We start from the raw sequence: 18,927 nt of genomic DNA, 5'->3' as shown, positions 1-18,927 counted from the left end.
GTGCCCCCTTGCTAAGAGAGACATCATTCATTCAGAGTCAGACAAATAACTTCTAATTGCTTGGGATAATGAATATGATTTAAATGGAGAGAAAATACAGGCATACTTACCAATGCTGTGCTTTCCTTATATGAAATATCAACTGCTTCTTACTGCTTTGCTCTCATCTATGTTTTCTACACTGAGGAGAGACCTTTGTATTTTTCACTTAGGCTTTGAAGTTTCAGATGTCAGGCTTTCGTTTAGAGGCAGTTTCTGCATGCACTCATTCCCTCTGTCAGCCTGCTGGCCATTTATTTGAAAGCAGCATCCAGAAGTGACTGTGGCAGATTAGAGGAAGGGCACAAATTGATCTATTTTTGGTGGGGTGGGGGGACAGGGTCTCACTCTGTCACCCAGGCTGGAGTACAGAGATGTGATCTCGGCTTGCTGCAACCTCTACCTCCTGGACTCGGGATCCTCCCACTGCAGCCTTCTGGGTAGCTAGGACTACAGGCATGTGCCACCACACCCAGCTAATTAAAAAAAAAAATGTAGAGACAAGGTCTTACTGTATTGCCTAGGCTGGTCTCAAACTCCTGGGCTCAAGCAATCCTGCCTTCGCCTCTCAAAGTGCTGGGATTACAGGCATGAGCCACTGTGCCCAGCCAGCTGATCTTCTTAAGTGTGACTAACTAGCTCTTTCTACTCAGCCGCTGTTTATTTTTCTCTTTTCAAAATTAAAATCTATTTGGATTATCTCTACTGTAAAAATAATAATACAGAAAATCCTTATTATCAAAAATAAAAGACAGTGGGAAAAATATCCCATCATGTGAAGATTCAGTCTCTGTTAACGTTTTTAAGTGTTTCTTTTTTGTCTTTTTTTGTGCATTTAACTTTCTTTTTTTCCACAGGTCTGATTAGTTTTTAAGAAAATTATTACAGTTAAATATACATAGCCTAAAATTTGCTGTGTAACCATTTTTCCATATACTCTTCACCTGTTTTTGAAATAGGAACTAGTGCAGGGTGTGTTGGCTCCTGCCTATAGTCCCAGCACTTTGGGAGGCTGAGGCAGGTGGATCACTTGAGATCAGGAGTTCGAGACCAGCCTGGCCAATATGGTGAAACCCTGTCTCTACTAAAAGTATTAATACAAAAATTAGCCTTGTGTGGTGGCATGTGGGATTACACCTGTAATCCCAGCTACTTGGGAGGCTGAGGCTGGAGAATTGCTCAAACTTGGGAGGTGGAGGTTGCAGTGAGCTGAGATCATGCCACTGCACTTCAGCCTGGGAAAAAGAGTGAGACTCCATCTCAAAAATAAATAAATAAATAATAAATTTAAAAAATAAATAAGTCAGAACTAATTCCCTGCAAGCAACAGCTTTTTCTTTTCATGTGTCTTCAACTTCGTTTTCTTTCCATGTCAGAACTGAAAAGTCATTGTTAACTGGTACCTGCCTGCATGCCCTCGTCTTCCATTTTCTCTGTAGTACGACATTGCCTTGGCAACTAAATGTATATCACTCCAGCAAGCTCCCTCCCTGATGGTAGCAAGAGTTCAGAGCTGCTATAAATGTATTTTCTAAAAGTTCTGTGAATGGCTTATTGACAACTGAGCAACTTCAGGCTCCTTCTGGCCTGTATTCTTTCTGGCTGAAGATTTTGAACCACAGTTAGACAAAACAGTGCAGCTTTTGACACGGTATCATCGTGCTTTCCTCGCATCTTTTCTCAGGGCACTTGTAATTTTTAATGAAGCTAGAGGATACAGTATATAGCCCAGACGATTTAAGCTCAGAGTGTGAAATTGCAAGCACTCTGCCACCGGAGTGGGGATGTATTTTTGGTCACGGCCCCATCTAAGGATTCTTTAAAGAATAATTCACAATTCTGATTATTTGCTATTTCTTTAGATGACTTTGTGTATATGTTTTGCTTTTCCTTCTGTTCCAGGACCACCACTGCCCAGTTCAGGAAACGAGCAGCACTCATCAGCCTCCATCTTTGAGCACGTGGACAGGATCGCCCGCCCCCCGGAGGCTAGCCGGCGGGTCCCCAGTAAGATCCAGCTTATCGCCATGCAGCCAATCCCAGCACCCCCTGTGCAGCGCCCTTCCCCAGCTGATCGAGTGGCAGAAACCAATAAAATCAACAAAGAGGTATTTGCTTTTATTAAAAAGTCTGTTAATTAAAAAACTCACCTGGGCCCAGTGGCTCACGCCTGTAATCCTCACATTTTTGGAGGCCAAGGCAGGTGGATCATCTGAGGTGGGGAGTTCGAGCCTCGCCTACCCAACATAGTGAAACCCCGTTCCTACTAAAAATGCAAAATTAACCTGGCTTGGTGGCGTGTGCCTGTAATCCCAGCTACTTGGGAGTCTGAGGCAGGAGAATCACTTGAACCCAGGATGGGGAGGTTGCAGTGAGCCAGGATCATGCCACTGCATTCCAGCCTGGGTGACAGAGTAAGACTCTGTCGCAAAAAAAAAAAAAAAAAAAAAAAAAAAACCAATTCACACTCTGACACTCTGATTTGGTCAATGTTTGAAAATGAGTGCAAGTTACAGTATCAACTGGTTATTAAAGGCCTAAGCTGTTGACAAGGATTCTTAATGGAAAACCTCATGCTTGTTGGAGATCAGATACTGTGCATGGAACTGTGGGGCGCATTGGCAGACATGCAGAAAAGTGTTAGCGTGGCCGACCAGGGGCTGCTCTCCTCAGAAAGGATCACTTCAGCTTCTGATCCCCCTCACGATAAGACCCAGTTCAGGTCTCCGTCTTTGGGGATGACACTCTGGGGGGCAGGAGGGTCTCATGTCAGGGAACTTGTTTCAGTGACACTAGGTAATTATCTTCCTTATATCTTTCAGTCTTATTTAAAAATCTCTAAAGGAGGAAAATATTCTTGTCTCAGGGCATATTATATCTAGCTATCAGATGTGTCTTCAAAGTTGTCACCAGCAGATTTCCAAGGTTCGTGTGATTTTTCCCCCCTGCTTTCGGGAATGGTGACGAGACTCCAGTGCACCTTGCCTGGGCTGTGCCTGTCACCCTCTTGGTGACTCTGTGGAACCTACAGACAGCAAATTAAGGGTGGGCGAGATAAGCAAAGCAGGAAGGCTTTCCTAAAAGGCTTTGCTGGCAGGCGTGGTGGCTAATGCTTGTAATCCCAGCACTTTGGGAGGTCAAGGCAGGCGGATCATTTGAGGTCAGGAGTTCAAGACCAGCCTGGCCTACATAGTGAAACCCTGTCTCTACTAAAAAATACAAAAAAAAAAAAAAAAAAATGAGCCGGGCATGGTGGCAAGCGCCTGTAATCCCAGCTACTCTGGAGGCTGATACAGGAGAATCACTTGAACCCGGTAGGTGGAGGTTGCAGTGAGCTGAGATCACACCACTGACTCTAGCCTGGGCGGCAGAGTGAGACCCTGTCTCAAAAAAAAATACATAAATAAAAATAATAAAAATAAAAATAAATAAATGAAAGGCTTTGCGAAGGGTGTGTCCCAGAAGCCTCCCAGGACTTCCGCGGCTGTCGTTCTCTCCTGTCCCCCTTCCTCAGATTCAGACCGCGCTGCGGCACAAGTCTGAGATCGAACACCACCGCAACAAGATCCGCCTGCGCGCCAAGCGCCGCGGCCACTACGAGTTCCCGGTAGTGGACGACCTGTCCTCTGGCGACACCAAGGAGCGGCACCGGGTGTACCGCAGGGCACAGATGCAGATCGACAAGATCTTGGATCCCACGGCCAGCGTGCCCTCCGTGTTCATAGAGCCCAGAAAGAGGTGGGCTGGGCGCCTGTGGCTGGGCGGCTGGGAAGAGCGCCTGCTTCGGGGGCACAGGAGCAGGACAGGAGCCCCTCTGCTGCTGCAGGGCCTGTGGCAGAAGGACCCCATCCGCATTCACGTGGAGGTCACTGAAAATAGTTGAAGGGGTCCCTGCATTGAAGGGTGTGGAGGCCACTCGGAAGGCGACCTCTGGCTGAGGGTCACCTTGTCCTGGGAGATGTCGGCTTTGTTCTCACCTCTGCCCCTCTGCCTGCCTCGGGATTTCATCTGTCTCTTCCAATTGAGCTTATCTAAAACTGCACTCACCCTTTCCTTCCCACCCCGGCTCCTTCTGTGGCGTCCTCGGCTCTTCCTCGCCTCCCACTCTGTCACCTCCACTATCTTCATCTCCGGGAGCCACCCAGGCTGGCGCCCAGCAGATCTGCGTTGGTTTTCTCACAGCTGCCTGCAGGGTCTGGGGTCTCACCTTCCCCCAGCCTCCCAGCCTCCCGTCCCAATGTAGATGCATTTTCCTTAAACACGGCGCCCATACATGTCTTTCTCTGCTCAAAACCCGGAGTGGCTCTGGTTGCCTGCCAGGTGAGACCTGTGTACCTGTCGAAGGCTGGCCCTGCCCCTCCACTCCAGCTGTTTTCCATGGGTCAGCCACACGGACAGAACCACCACCCAGGAAACCGCCTGGTAGTCCCTGGGCATTCACCTGCCTGCGGTGTCTGCCCCTGGCACCTGCTTCCCACATCCCTCCCTGGCTGCAGGTCCTGTTCACTCTCTAAGACCCCGTTCCGGCCCATGGGGCTAAGAGTCCCACTGACCTCTCCTTTTTTGAACGTCTTTACGGCTAAATGGTGTCATGATTGTAGAGGGCTTCCTGTCATTCTGGGTTGCTCCCCGTGGGTTAATAGGTCTGTTTGGGTAGGTGCTGAGCTTCCTTAGAGCAGAGGCTGCGTTGTAGGCACCGTTTATATCCTAGAGGGTATTTATTCCAGTGACCAGCGCATGCTGGGTGCTCAGGGTACTTAATGTTTCGTTGATAAACCAGTGGCAAAAGGGTTATTTCCTACGAAGATAATTTCTCTTTTTCTTGGCAGCTCACGGATAAAACGTTCTCCCAAGCCTCGCCGGAAACACCAGGTCAACGGCTGTCCTGCTGATGCTGAGAAGGACAGGCTCATCACCACGGACAGCGATGGCACCTACCGGAGGCCCCCCGGCGTCCACAACTCAGCCTACATCGGATGCCCAGTGCGTGCCGCTGACTCCGGCTTCTGAAACCAGGGCAGGGTGGGACAAGGTGGGGCAAGGTGGGGCAGGGCGGGGCAGCTCCTAGAAGATGCGCCAAAGAGGGAGGAGAAGCAGCCTGGGCAGCTGCCCTGTGTGGTGTCCACATCTGACGGCTGATGCGCCAGGGCCGTCTAGGTCATGAAGTGGGTGGGGTGGCCACCCCTTCTAAGGGGAGACTTGAGTCCTGTCAACCAGGGTGCTGCCGAGTGCCACCTCTGGAAACACACTCTGTGTTTTTCCTCTTTATATGTAAGCCCTGCTCTCTCAGACTTCACAATGGGACATGTTTGAGGTTAACTGGAAAACAGAGAGAGAGAGAGAGAGAGAAATATCCTAAAGGTTTTTTTCCTTTTCCCTAGTCAGAGGGTTATTTGGTTTTGTTGTTGTTGTTGTTGTTTTGTGAGACAGGGTCTTACTCTGTTGTCCAGGCTGGAGTGCAGTGGTGTGATCAAGGCTCACTGCAGCCTCAACCTCCTGGGCTCAAGTGATCCTCCCACTTCAGTCTTCTGAGAGCTAGGACCACACGTGTGCGCCACCATACCCAGCTAATTAAAAAAATTTTTTTGTAGAGATGGGGTCTCAGCATGTTGCCCAGGCTGGTCTCAAACTCCTGGCCTCAAGTGATCCTCCAGCCTTGGCCTCGCACAGTGCTAGGATTACAGGTGTGAGGGCATGACCCTGAGATCAAGAGTCTCATGCTGTACTGACTGAGCTAGCCCAGCTGGGTTTCCTAATGGGAGGAGGGATATTTAGGGTTTTATTTCCCTGTACTGTCCTTGGAGTGCTAACGAGATAGTGTATTTGCTTGTATATATTTTACTTTTATGGGAGAAAGAGGTTAACGGAAACTAAGAAATAATGAACAGTGGCTCACACCTGTAGCACCAGCACTTTGAGAGGTCGAGGTAGGCGGATTGCGTGAGCCCAGGAATTGGAGACCAGCCTGGGCAATATAGCGAAACCCTGTCTCTCCGAAAACTGCAAAAATTAGCCAGGTGTGGTGGTGCCTGCCTGTAATCCCAGCTACTTGGGAGGCTAAGGTGGGAGAATTGCTTCAGCCCAGAAGGTTGAGGCTGCAGTGAGATTTTTGCACCATTGCACTCCAGCCTGGGTGACAGAGCAAGACCCCGGCTCTAAATAAATAAATAAATGAGGGATTTTTTTTTTTTTTTTTTTTTAAGACGGGGTTTCACTATGTTGGTCAGGCTGGTCATGAACTCCCGACCTCACGTGATCCGCCCACCTTGGCCTCCAAAGTGCTTGGATTACAGGCATGAGCCACCACGCCCAGCCAGGGATTTTTTTTTTTTTTTGTAATTTAACAGAGGTCCAGACAACTTTGCTTCAAGTGTTAAAGGCAGATGTTGATAGCATAAGATGCATACACACAGACTGCACTGAGTAGGGGAGAGAGAACCAGCCTCACTTAATGCCCATGAGAAATACAGACACAAAGACACCCCAAGACAGAGAGGACAAGCCAGGTACAGCTAACCTCGGCAGCACTGGAAAACAAAGGGCATCCTGAACTCCGTGCCAGGAGAGCCCTGCCTTGCTGCAGCAGGGCCCTCTCTCCTCCTAGAGGTACCCACAGGGCCAGCCTTGTTTAGAGACATGTTAGCAAAAAGTACACCTTTCCAGAAGGGATTCACGATGGATGCGATTGCTTTAGATAGAGCTTATGCGAGCAGCCATGTCTTAGTTGAGTTTGTATTTTTCTCCTAAATTATACAACTAACAAGCACTTAAAGATGCTAAATATAATTACACAAATACTAGATATACTGAGTATATATGGTATACTTTACTGAGATGGGGCCTAAATACAACTGAATTATGATCATCTGAAAGAACCAGACTTTTCTTTAGGAACTTACGGTATTTCTAGGCTCCTGAAGACCGACCTTCTTGATCTCCTCATGAGGATCGGTGCGATTCCAAAGTTGGGCCCTCGATTAAAAAACTGCTCTCTTCCTCAGAATGAATTGAATAGTTCCTGTTACTTTCTAGATGTAGTGCTTGGCTGCTCTTACAGCAGGTGGCGCTCTTGTGCTGTGTTGGGTTTTGGGGGCATTTGGGCATCTGTGGGGTTTGGCTTGATCTGGGAAGGGCTTCCCAGGGTTGTCACCCGGAGCTTTTGTCTGTGCCAAGTGGAGGCTTGGTGTGGTGTGGAACTAACAGAAGGGGCAGCCTTCCTTCTTCCCCTTCACTTCCCCAGCCAACCTTGGCTCCTCTTTCAAAGGAATCTGTGGGGAGCCTTCTCAACCCCCTCCCTTTGATTTTTTAAATGCTTGAGTTTTCTGTGGGGAGGAACCTGTCTTCATTTGCCTGCCTCAGTGACCCTAGATCAAGCTTCTTTCACGGCGGCTTGCACCATCCTTTTTTCTTCCTTTTTTCCTAGCAGAGAGTGCAGATTCCTCCTCCTGTGGATGCAGAGCAGCTTTTCCTGGAAAACACCACCCCAGAGGCTGCTTGCCTTTAGCGACTCCTTCTTTCACAGATTTCCCCAAAATAAAAATCTTCCTCAGATTTTGAATTCTGAAACACTTACTTTCAAAGATAATGCCTTTCTCAGAAATCATCTTTTCTTAGGTAGTTTATCTTCCAGCACCGCCCCCAAACACAAACTTTTATTAGAGAATCAGTGGTACATGTACAGGTTTTTTTTTTCCATCTTCAAGCCTATACTAGGGAAGTACTATGTGTTTTTGAATTACATTGAATTTTCCACTTTCCCTTCAAAGATACCTTCTCCTTAAGGGCTCTGTTCTCCTAAGGCCAAGAGAAATATTCCTTGTTTCCTTTTTTTTTGAGACAGAGTCTCACTCTATTGCCAGGCACCATACAAAGTGCAGTGGCACAATCTCGGCTCACTGCAACCTCCGCCTCCCAGCTTCAAGCAATTCTCCTGCCTCAGCCTCCCAATAGCTGGGACTACAGGCACACACCACCACACCCAGCTAATTTTTGTATTTTTAGTAGAGACGGGGTTTCACCGTGTTGGCCAGGATGGTCTCGATCTCTTGACCTGGTGATCCGCCCACCTCGGCCTCCCTAAGTGCTGGGTTTACAGGCTTGAGCCACCGCGCCTGGCTCCTTGGTTCCTTGTAATGAGTGTTACTATTATAATTCAGGCCTCATTGGAAATCCAACCAGCTGCCTTTTTTTGTAAGTAATTTTTCTTTTTTTGAGACACTTCAGCTTTGTTGCCCGGGCTGGAGTGCCGTGGCGCAGTCACAGCTCGCTGTAGCCTCGATCTCCCCAAGCTCAGGTGATCCCCCCACCTAAGCCTCCCAAGTAGCTGTGATTACAGGTGCATGCCACCTTGCATGGCTGATTTTTATATTTTTAGTAGATCTGGAGTTTTGCCAGGTTGCACAGGCTGGTGTCAAACCCCTGGGCTCAGTGATCCCCCTGCCTTGGCCTCCCAAACTTCTGGGATTATAGACATGAGCCAACCAAGCCTGGCCTAAATAAAGTTTTATTGCAACAACCACACCCATTTGTTAGCTTGATATCAATGACTGTTTTTGCTGCAAGGCAGAGGTGAGTAGTTGTGACAGACTGTATGACTCCTAAAACCTAAATATTTATTGTCTGGTCCTTTACCGAAAAAGTTTGATGTAAGTTATCATCCAATCCAGACACTTTTGAAAGTGTAAGGGGGTGTGCTACATCACAGTGGGACAGCAGGCATAAGCTGAGGTAGTCCTGGGCAACCAGGCTGTGTGATCACTCTCTTACAACACCCACAAAGGACGGCAGAATTGGCGCCAAAATACGTAACTTTGACGACTGACAGTAAAAACATGCAGATTTCTTTCTGAAGAATGATAGATAGACTGGATCTGAACACGTCTCTGTGAAACATCTATATTCTAAATATAGATGTTAGAATATAGAAAATTGAGTAAAACCTCTTCTCGGCCTGTAAGTTCTGACAGTCTTGCCTGCAAAATTAGGAGAAAACAGGAAGAGGAAGGACAGGAAGCGGAAGCATCCTGGCCCAAGCGCTCCCGACCTTCTGGCAGGATTCATGGGGCCCAGTGGGAATCCAAGGGCACCATCCTTCCCATCTGCAGATCGTCTCTCTCGTATAGAAGTGTAGCCTTCTCTGAAATTCTGGCTGCCAAGAATGAGATTGGCGGTGGTTGTAGCCGCTGGGGGCTCTCCTCAAAAGCATCTGAGATCCTTTCCCACAGTGGAATCTCAGTTTCACCTGCAGTTTTTTGATCACCATACTGCAGTAGAGCCACACAGGCAGCCACCGGAATCACCGCCAGGAATGTTGCTTCTGTCTCTGGAGAAACCCTCTTACTTATCAGTAGGCTGTTCTTCCAGACACGCCCTCCCTTCTTTCCACCCGTGAGCTGTAGGTTGATGGTACGTTGCTGACCAGGGTTCCTCATCTGCTCCTCAAGAAAATCAAGAATTGGAGAAGGGCCTGACTGTGGACCTTAATCCCCCATAAGAAAGGAGCACAGGTCCCTTCCAAGGTGACATCATCAACCAGAGGCCACCTTGGGGCTCCACGTTGTCACTTAGAATTCCTCAAGGACAAATCTCACTTAGTGGAACCTCTACTGGGATATTGCGATTTGGGGGAAATGGACTCATAAGCCGAAGCATGTCACGTGCATGAGAGGGAGGTCGCCGGTGGAGACTGCCGTGGAGAGAAGAGCAGAGCACCTACCCCACCCCACAAGGGCAGTCGCTGCTTCCTGGCAGCTGGTGGTTCCTATGTGGAGTGAGGGCCTGGTCATGCCAGAGCCTCAGACTCTACCAAGAGATCCCAGCAGTCTGAGTGTTAATATGAAATCTCCAGATGTTTAAAATAATGGTTATCCATGAAAAGAGTGTGCAGGCCAATTAAAACCTGTCTGTGGGCTGACCGTGGTGTGACGAGTTTGGTTCAGTCTCAGTTTGGAGTTAAGAACCTCCTGGCCCCGACGCTGGCAGGAATAATAACTGATCACCTGTTAGGAAGCATTTTCCAGACAGGGGGCTAAGGTTAAGGATATGTCTGTGGAGTAGTTTATCTTTGTAGTAGACTCATTGATCCAGACGGTAAGGGAATGTTTTCCTTGGCCCCTTGAGTACAATGGTCCAGCTCGCTGGGCTAAACTGCAGGCACGTAGCAAGTGAAGCGTTCTAGATAGAAGCTGCCCACCCTTCCTTACAGGGGATAGGGTTCCCAGCCCCTCGAGCAGAACCTCTTCTCTCTTCACTGTGTCTGCTGTCGTCACCTTGCTGTTTGGGCTTATGGAGCCTGTAAGACCAGAAAGGACTCTCCATCCGTTGGTTCCCAATTTTGTCTCTTGCAGTTTGCCCAGTGTAGATTAGATTATGACCATGTTTTGCTCGTAACGGTATTGAGAAATGAGATTTTTTTTTTCTTTTCTTTGTTTTGAGACAGAGCCTTACTGTGTCGCGAGGCTGGAGTGCAGTGGTGCAATCTCTGCTTGCTGCAACCTCTACCTCCTGGGTTCAAGCGAGTCTTCTGCCTCAGCCTCCCAAGTAGCTGGGACTACGGGTGCATGCCACCACACCCAGCTAATTTTTGTATTTTTAGTAGAGGTGGAGTTTCATCATGTTGGCCAGGATGGTCTTGATCTCTTGACCTCATGATCCGCTCACCTCGGCTTCCCAAATTGCTGGTATTACAGGCATGAGCCACCACACCTGACCTCAAAATAAGATTTTAAAAAATCTTTATTGTTACTTATATTCCTACGTCTTAAACAGTAGGTAGAGAACATAATTGAAACCTTTCTTAATGACTCATGTGATCCAGAGATACCTTCATTTTAAAGACAAATGGTTCTGAATAGTTTTCGTAAAATATTGTAATTGCTTACACAATATACTGGACTCTTTTTTTAAGAGTCTAGGGTGCTTGCTTTGGCAGCACATATACTAAAATTGGAATGATACAGAGAAGATTAGCATGGCCCCTGTGCAAGGATGACATGCAAATTCGTGAAGTTTTCCATAGAAAAAAATAAAAAAAAAAAAAAAGAGTCTAGGTCTCTCTGTCACCCAGGCTGGGGTGCAGTGGGGCAGTCAGCTCACTGCAACCTCCACCTCCTAGGCTCAGGAGATTTTCCTGCCTCAGTCTCACGAGTAGCCGGGCCTGCAGGTGCTCACCACCACCTTCAGCAAACTTTTAAGCAATTTTTTGTAAAGATGGGGGTTTTGCTATGTTGCCTAGGTTAGTTTCAAATTCCTGGCCTCCCTGGAAATGATCCTCCTGCGTTGGTCTCCCATGTTGCTGGGATTACAGGTGTGAGCCACTGTACCCAGCCCACATACATAGTTTTAATATGCATAATTTAAAAAGTTTTGATCTTTTAAGGGTATGTAAGGCTATTTTCTAACAGTTGATAGACTGCTTTACTTTTTGGCTTCTATTTATGGAAAATTTACTAGTTTTTTTCAGTATATATACTTTGAAATACATTTTTTGGCTGTTTAGGAGCTTTCAGTAAAAGTGTTCACTTCTAGGCACTGAAATGCTTTGTAAATAGAGTGTTATTGAAAAACTGACTGTTGAATGTTGCCAATGTTTTTCTGCTTGAAGCCTCTCCATTCCTTCCCATGAAATGTAATGCACATTCCTCAGATGTCATTTTTTAAATTTTTTTGAGACAGGGTCTCACTCTGTCATCCAGGCTGGAGTACAATGAGGTGATCATAGCTCACTGCAACCTCAAATTCCTGGGCTCAAGCTATCCTTTCACTTCGCCTCCCAAGTAACTGGGACTACAGGTGCACGTGACCATACCTGGCTAATTTCTTTCTTTTTTTCTTTTTTTTTTTTTTTTTTTAGAGCTGGGGTCTCACTATGTTGCCCAGGCTGGCCTTAAACTCCTGGCCTCAAGTGCTCCTCCACCTCAGCCTCCCAAAGTCTTGGGATTCAAGGTGTGAGCCATTGGGCACAGCCTCAACTGTCATTTTTTAATTCTTAGGATAGAATTTTTCCTCAGTGTCAGGAAAACTGTTTAGGGTTGCCACAAAAACTCATGTGTGATTCTTCCTTTACCATTTCCCACCGTAGTCGGATCCTGACCTCCCAGCCGATGTGCAGACGCCATCCTCCTTGGAACTGGGGAGGTATCCAGCCCTTCCCTTCCCGGCCTCCCAGTACATCCCGCCCCAGCCATCCATTGAGGAGGCACGCCAGACCATGCACTCCCTTCTGGACGACGCCTTTGCCCTCGTGGCCCCCAGCAGCCAGCCTGCCAATGCTGCAGGTGCGGGCCCAGGAGTCCCACCCGGCCTGCCCGTGAACAGCACCCCTTCCCGGGAAGAGAGGCGAGCCACCCAGTGGGGGTCTTTCTACAGCCCAGCCCAGACGACCAACAACCCCTGCAGTGTAAGTACTGGCCTAAAATTCTCTGGTGGGCAAGATGTTAAAGCCTTGTTGCCTGACTGCCTCACTTTGAAGCTCCACACACAACTGTGGCTGCATTTGATAAGAATTAAAACATGGATGATGGGTCTTAGTTTTGATCTTCTACTAAATTAATTCTTAATGTTGGAAGTATCCTTTTATGCAGGTTTACAGGCTCATGCCTGTAATCCCAGCAATTTAGGAGCCCAAGGCGGGAGGACCTCTGCTTTGCAGAGGAATGGAGGGGGATTTTATGGAAGCTTCTTTCTGGGTTCCTCACAGTGTCACAGAATGGAGGTGGGATAACTGTCGAATGCATCCTTGTTGATGTCTCCAGAAAAGTTGCAGTTTAGAATGTATCCAGATCGTTCAGCTTCTTGTACAGCCACCTGGTACTGGAGAGACCCCTGAGGTCCTGGGACTGTAGGCAGCTAGTCCCCATGTGGGCAGTGACAGCTACCTTCAAATGTCAGCTTCCCATCTTAGGGGTTGACATTTCAGCATTTCGTCTGCCTTGGTTATCATTTATGTTTTCCTTAGACAGTCCTTTCAAATTTACCTTCCTGTGACACAGAGAAGTAAAATTCAAGGAAGTAAAGCTGACATTATTTTCTGCTAATTTCAGATGAAATGATTGGACTAAGATTTGACACTGAAGAGAAGCTAATAGGTCATGGTATGAATTTATTAGACAGGGAGTGTCCACCTTGTGATGGTGAAATTGAGTGGCAATAAACATATGGTAAAATATGTTTTGCCTCTGAAATGGGTTTGAATTTCCAGAGTAGGCCTTTAGCAATAGCTTTTCTCCTTTGGGGCATGGGAGGCATGGAGCCTACAGTGTGGGTAACTGCTGTCATGTGGGGTGGGGTGGGAATACCAGTCAATCGAATCATTCTTGTTTTTAATTTTAAAATATAGCTTGTTCCGACAGATATCTTCAAAATTACAGCTGATTTATAATTCAGGAAACGTGTGGTACACAGCAAACCTCGGTGATAAATAAGCGTGGATACCGCTGCCATCTGGTCACTAAACTTTTCTCATTTGCTTATCCAGTCAAATATATTTACGCAGCACCGGCTGGATTGCAGGTCCTCTGCTTGGGTGCTGGAGATAGAGTAGTGCCCAGTACAGACCCCTGTCCTCCGGTTTTTGCAATCCATTGGAGGCTCTGAGACGATCAAGGCTCTGTGGACGATTACTCTGTGTAATTCCAGTGCAGCGTGGAAGGTGCCATGGCGCGAGGATGTGATGGGGGAGGGGCATCTCGCAGAGCCTTGAGGTCTTTTGCGAAGGACTTTTCTGGACAAAATAGCATCTCTGTGGAAGTCTCAAGGATAATCAGTGGTTGTCAGTTGAAGAATGTTGCAGGTGGTGGGAAGTATAGCAGAGGCACAGAAATTAAAGTGTATGGGACAGGCTTCTTTTGGACAAGAGGGAGGAACACAGCCTGGGTTTAACTTCCTTCCTGAAACATGGAAACACTGAAAGGAGGGCTGGCCGCAGTGGCTCATGCCTGTGATCTCAGAACTTTGGGAGGCCGAGGCAGGTGAATCACGAGGTCAGGAGTTCAAGATCAGCCAGGCCAAGATGATGAAACCCCGTCTCTACTAAAATACAAAAAATTAGCTGGGCATGATAGTGCATACCTGTAATCCCAGCTACTTGGGAAGCTGAGGCAGAGAATTGCTTGAACCCAGGAGGTGGAGGTTGCAGGGGCTGAGATCACATCACTGTACTCCAGCCTGGGCGAAAGAGTGAGACTCAGTCTCAAAAAAAAAGGAAAACAAAAACATTGAAAGGAGTATCTGGGTGACATGACATTAGACATTAGGCAAGAAGGGACAGGTATCAGTGAGAAGTGAACTGAGCCCTCCAGTTGTTCCAGCTTATGTCTGGAGTTTGTATTCATGGTGCAGGGGCTAGCACCCCAGGCAGAGCCCCGTGGTCTCCCTGAGTTGAAGAAATGGAGTTTGGAAGTCTGGGGAGGAAAAGGCAGCTGCAGTTCACAAGAGAGAGTACAGGAAAGGAGAGAGATGCCCTGAGCAGGATTGTAGGCATCTGCAGAGAACCTTTGAGTACTGATTGGTTTATGGGTACACAGAAGCTACCCAAAAGAGCCCCCCAAAAAGATCAGAAAAAACAATCCTCAAAATTCACACAGGCCTGGGAATAAGCTGTTGCTATGGATTGAACTGTGTCCTCCCTAAAATCACAAGTTGAAGCCGTAACCGCCCCCTCCCCCACCGTGACTGCATTGGAGATAAGGACCTTTAGGGAGGCGAGTAAGAGTAAATGAGGCTGTAGGGGTAGAGTCCCCATTCAATAGAACGGCTGCCCTTAAAATATGAGGAAGAGACTCCAGAGCTCTCTGTCCAGCCAGGTTAGGACACAGAGAAGGCAACTGTCTGCAAGCCAGGAAGAAAGCCCTCACCTGAAACTGAACACTGCCAGACGTTGATGTAAGACATTCCAGCCTCCACAACTACCAGAAAATAAGTTTCTGTTGTTTTAATCCACCAGTTCTAAGGTATTTTGTTATGGCAGCCTGAGCAGGTGAATACGGTTTCTTTCCCAGCAGTCGGTGGAAATTGCATGATTCACACAACATCAGTTAGAGCACTCGGAAGCATTTTGCCTTAAAGCTGCTCTGGCTCCACCTAACAAACCACAAAAGCATGACATCTAAACCTAAGCAAAACTCAAGAATATTTATAGAAACACAAAAATATGTAGCAGTCAGTAAGGTGAAATTAATAACGTCTGCATCAAATCAAAGTAAACAAATGAAGAAGCAGGAAAGTGACACAGATGATAGAATGAGCAGACAAGCTGTGTGCAGTGGCTCACACCTGTAGTCCTGGCACCTTGGGAGGCTGAGACAGGAGGATTATTTGAGCCCACGACTAACCTGGGCAACACAGTGAGACTGTTTCTACAAAAAATATATAAAAATTAGCTGAGCACTACTTAGGAGGCTAGGGTGGGAGGATCACTTGAGCCTGGGAGGCTGAGGCTACAGTGAGCCATGATTGCACCACTGCATCCCAGCCTGGGTGACAGAGCAAAACCTGTCTCACACACAAAAAAAAAAAGAAAAAAAAGAACTAGTAGACAGGATATTAAAAGAATTCTTACAATGGAGTTCCATAGATTAAAGAAGCTAGAGGAAAGAGTGTACACATTAACCAGAAGCATTGAAAATATTAAAGTACAAAAATCAAGCTTAGAGATAAAAACTACAGTCTCTGAGATAAAAAATATACTGGATGGGATTGAAGGCAGATTGCATATTGCAGAAGAAAAAATTAGTGGGCTGTAGTAAGAAAAACAGTATGGTAGTGGCATAAAAACAGAAACATGGACCAGTGGAACAGAAGAGAGAGCCCACAGATAAATCCACACATATATGGTCAACTAACTTTTGACAAGGGCACCAAGAGGACACAATGGGGAAAGGACAGTCTTTTCAGTAAAGGATAAGGGGAAAACTAGATTCCCACACGCAAAAAGAATGAAGTTGGACTCCTGTACACAAAAATCAACTCAAAATGAATAAAAGACCTACGTGTAAGAACCGAATTATAAAACTCCTAGAAGAGAACATGGGAGAAAACCTCTTTGATATTGACCTTGGCAATGATTTTTTGGATATCACACCAAAAGCTCAGGTTATAAAAGCAAAAATAAATAAATGGTACTGCATCAAATGAAAAAGCTCTGCACAGCAAAGGAAAACATTGAAAATGTTTCAGTGAAAAAGGCAACCACGGAATGGAAAAGAATATTCATATACCACATATCTGATAAGGACTTAGTATCGAAAATTTATTTTAAAAAACTCTTACAACTCAATAGCGGAAAAATAAATAATCCAATTTAAAAATGGGCAAAGGATTTGAACAGACATTTTTCCAAAGAAGACATGAAAATGACCAACAGGTATATGAAACAGTGTTCAACATCACTAGTCATCAGGGAAATACAAATTAAAACCTCTGTGAGGCTGGGTGCAGTGGCTCACACCTGTAAGTAATCCTAGCACTTTGGGAGGCTGAGACAGGCAGATTGCTTGAGCTCAGGAGTTCAAGACCAGTCTGGCTAATATGGTGACACCCCGTCTCTACTAAAAATACAAAAATTAGCTGGGCATGGTGGTACATGCTGGTAATCTAGCTGTTGAGGTGGTTGAGGCACAAGAATCATTTGAACCCAGGAGGCAGAGGTTGCAGTGAGCCAAGATCATGCCATTGCACTCCAGCCTGGGTGACAGAGCAAGACTGTCTCAAAACAAAACAAAACCCTTTAGGAGATACTGCCTCACACTTGTTAGAATGAGTATTATCAAAAAAGTTAAGAAATAATAAATGTTAGCGAGGGTGTGGAGAAAAGGGACCCCTCATACCCTGTTAATGGCAATGTAGATTGGTATAGCCATTATGGAAAATAGTGTAGAGGTTCCTAAAGAAGTTAAAAATAGAACTACCATATGACCCAGCAATCCCTGTTCCTGGTGTGTACCCAAAGAAGGTAAAATCACCATCTTTTAATGATATCTGCATTCCCATGTTCATTACTGCACTATTCACAATAACCAAGGTGTGAAAATAACCTGAGCATCCACTGATGGATGAATGGATAAAGAAAATGTTGCGCATGTATACAATGGAATATTATTTATCCTTTAAAAAGGAGATCCTGCTATTTGCTACAACATGGATGGATCTGGAAGATATTATGCTAAGTGAAATAAGCCAGAAACAGAAAGAAAAACATTGCATGATGTCACTTATATGTGAAATCTTAAAAAAAAAAAAAAAAACTCTTTAAAACTGCTAGAAAGAATTTAATTATAAATTATTAAAAACTTCACTAAAAATGAAATCTTGTGTGGGAGAGGACCAGTCTTAAAAAAAAAAAAAGTACTAGAGGTGGGAGGGGAAAGGAAGGGAGATGGAGATCAAAGGATACAAAGTGGGGGATGTGTAGGATAAACAAGCCTAGAGATCTAAAGTACCAAATGAGGACTATAGTTAATAAAATGTGATTATATTGGGGATTTTGTTAAATAAGTAGATTTTAGCTACTTTCGTCCCAAAAATGTATGTGAGATGATAAATATGTTGATTTGCTTCACTGTAAGTAACCATTTTACTATCTGTATGTAGCCAGTACTATTATGTTATAAACCTCAAACATACCCAATAGAATTGTTTTTAAAAAGATATAATGGCCCCAAATTTTCCAAATTTGGTGGAAACTGAAAATCCACAGATCCATTGGTTGGTGAACACTGTGTGCAAGAAACATGAAGAAAACTATACCAAAAAATGCCATAGTCTAAATTGCTTCAAACGAATCAAAAAGATCTTAAAAGCAGCCAGAGAACAAGAACACATTATATACAGTGGAACAAAGACAAGGATGACAGAAGAAATCACATTGTCCAGAAGACAGTGAAACAAATCTTCAAAAAACTGAAGGACCAAATGATTAACCTAGAATTCTGTATCTAGCAAAAATATCTTTCAAAAACTAAGGTGAAATAAAAACGTTTTCAGACATACAGAAGCTGAAATAATGCATCACCAGCTGACATGCATTATAAGAAATGTTACAAGAAATCTTTAAGGTACCATGATACCATGTGAAGACCTGAATCTACATAAGTATATGAAAAACAGTGGAAGTATAAATATGTGTGTGGGGAATTATTTTTTAAAACCCTCTCTTCATTATTTAAAACTTTAAAAAGGATTGACTATTTAAAATGAAAGTAATAAGCATATATTGTGGGGGGGTAATAAATATATAGAAGTAAATATATGAAACAGCGGCACAAAAGGCCAAGAAAGGGGAAATGGAAGTTTGCTATTTTAATGTTCTGTTGTTCTAATGAAGCAGAATAACAGTGCTTACTGGTAGACTGTGATAAGTGAAAAATGCATAATAGAAACCATGAATAAGCCAACAAAGGAGTCAAAATGAAATCATTTTTTAAAAGCACAAAATAAGGCAGAAAAGGAAGTGAAAGCAATAAAGCACAGATAGGAAAAATTATAAACAGATACCAATATGGTTGATTTAAATCCAGCCCTGTCAATAATCACATTAAATATAAATAGTCTAAACATCCCTATTAAAGGGCAGAGCTTGTCAGTTTGGATAAAAAGGAAGAATTGAGTATATGCTGCCTACAAGACATTTTCATTAAATGCAAAGATACAAATAGGTAAAAAGGAAAAGTACAGAGAAAAGTTTGGAGAAAGATATGCCATACTAACACTAATCATAGAAAGCTGGAGGGGCTGTGTTAATGTTAGCCAAAGTCGATCTCATAGTAAAGAATATTATTAGCCGGGTGCGGTGGCTCACGCCTGTAATCCCAGCACTTTGTGAGGCCGAGGCGGGTGGATCACGAGGTCAAGAGATCGAGACCATCCTGGTCAACATGGTGAAACCCCGTCTCT

General features: G+C 45.3%; 1 protein-coding gene and 1 non-coding gene across 3 annotated transcripts in view; both read left to right on the top strand.

Annotated features, from left to right (window-relative positions):
• The window catches only part of KIAA1549 (KIAA1549 ortholog), a 155,257-nt gene that overhangs the window by 110,446 nt on the left and 25,884 nt on the right, over positions 1–18,927 (top strand). For both annotated transcript variants that reach the window (XM_017499721.2, XM_017499719.2), the window contains exons 13-16: positions 1,942–2,147; positions 3,554–3,777; positions 4,869–5,022; positions 12,119–12,436. In XM_017499721.2, coding sequence (XP_017355210.1) covers positions 1,942–2,147; positions 3,554–3,777; positions 4,869–5,022; positions 12,119–12,436 — 902 coding nt within the window. The remainder of the gene's footprint in view (positions 1–1,941; positions 2,148–3,553; positions 3,778–4,868; positions 5,023–12,118; positions 12,437–18,927) is intronic.
• Positions 10,954–11,060, top strand: LOC119467109. The gene has a single exon (XR_005195639.1). It is a non-coding gene; the product is annotated as a U6 spliceosomal RNA (small nuclear RNA).

Source organism: Cebus imitator, unplaced genomic scaffold (assembly GCF_001604975.1).
Source record: "Cebus imitator isolate Cc_AM_T3 unplaced genomic scaffold, Cebus_imitator-1.0 Scaffold260, whole genome shotgun sequence".
NCBI lineage: Eukaryota > Metazoa > Chordata > Mammalia > Primates > Cebidae > Cebus > Cebus imitator.
This window is presented reverse-complemented; position numbering and strand designations above follow the sequence as displayed.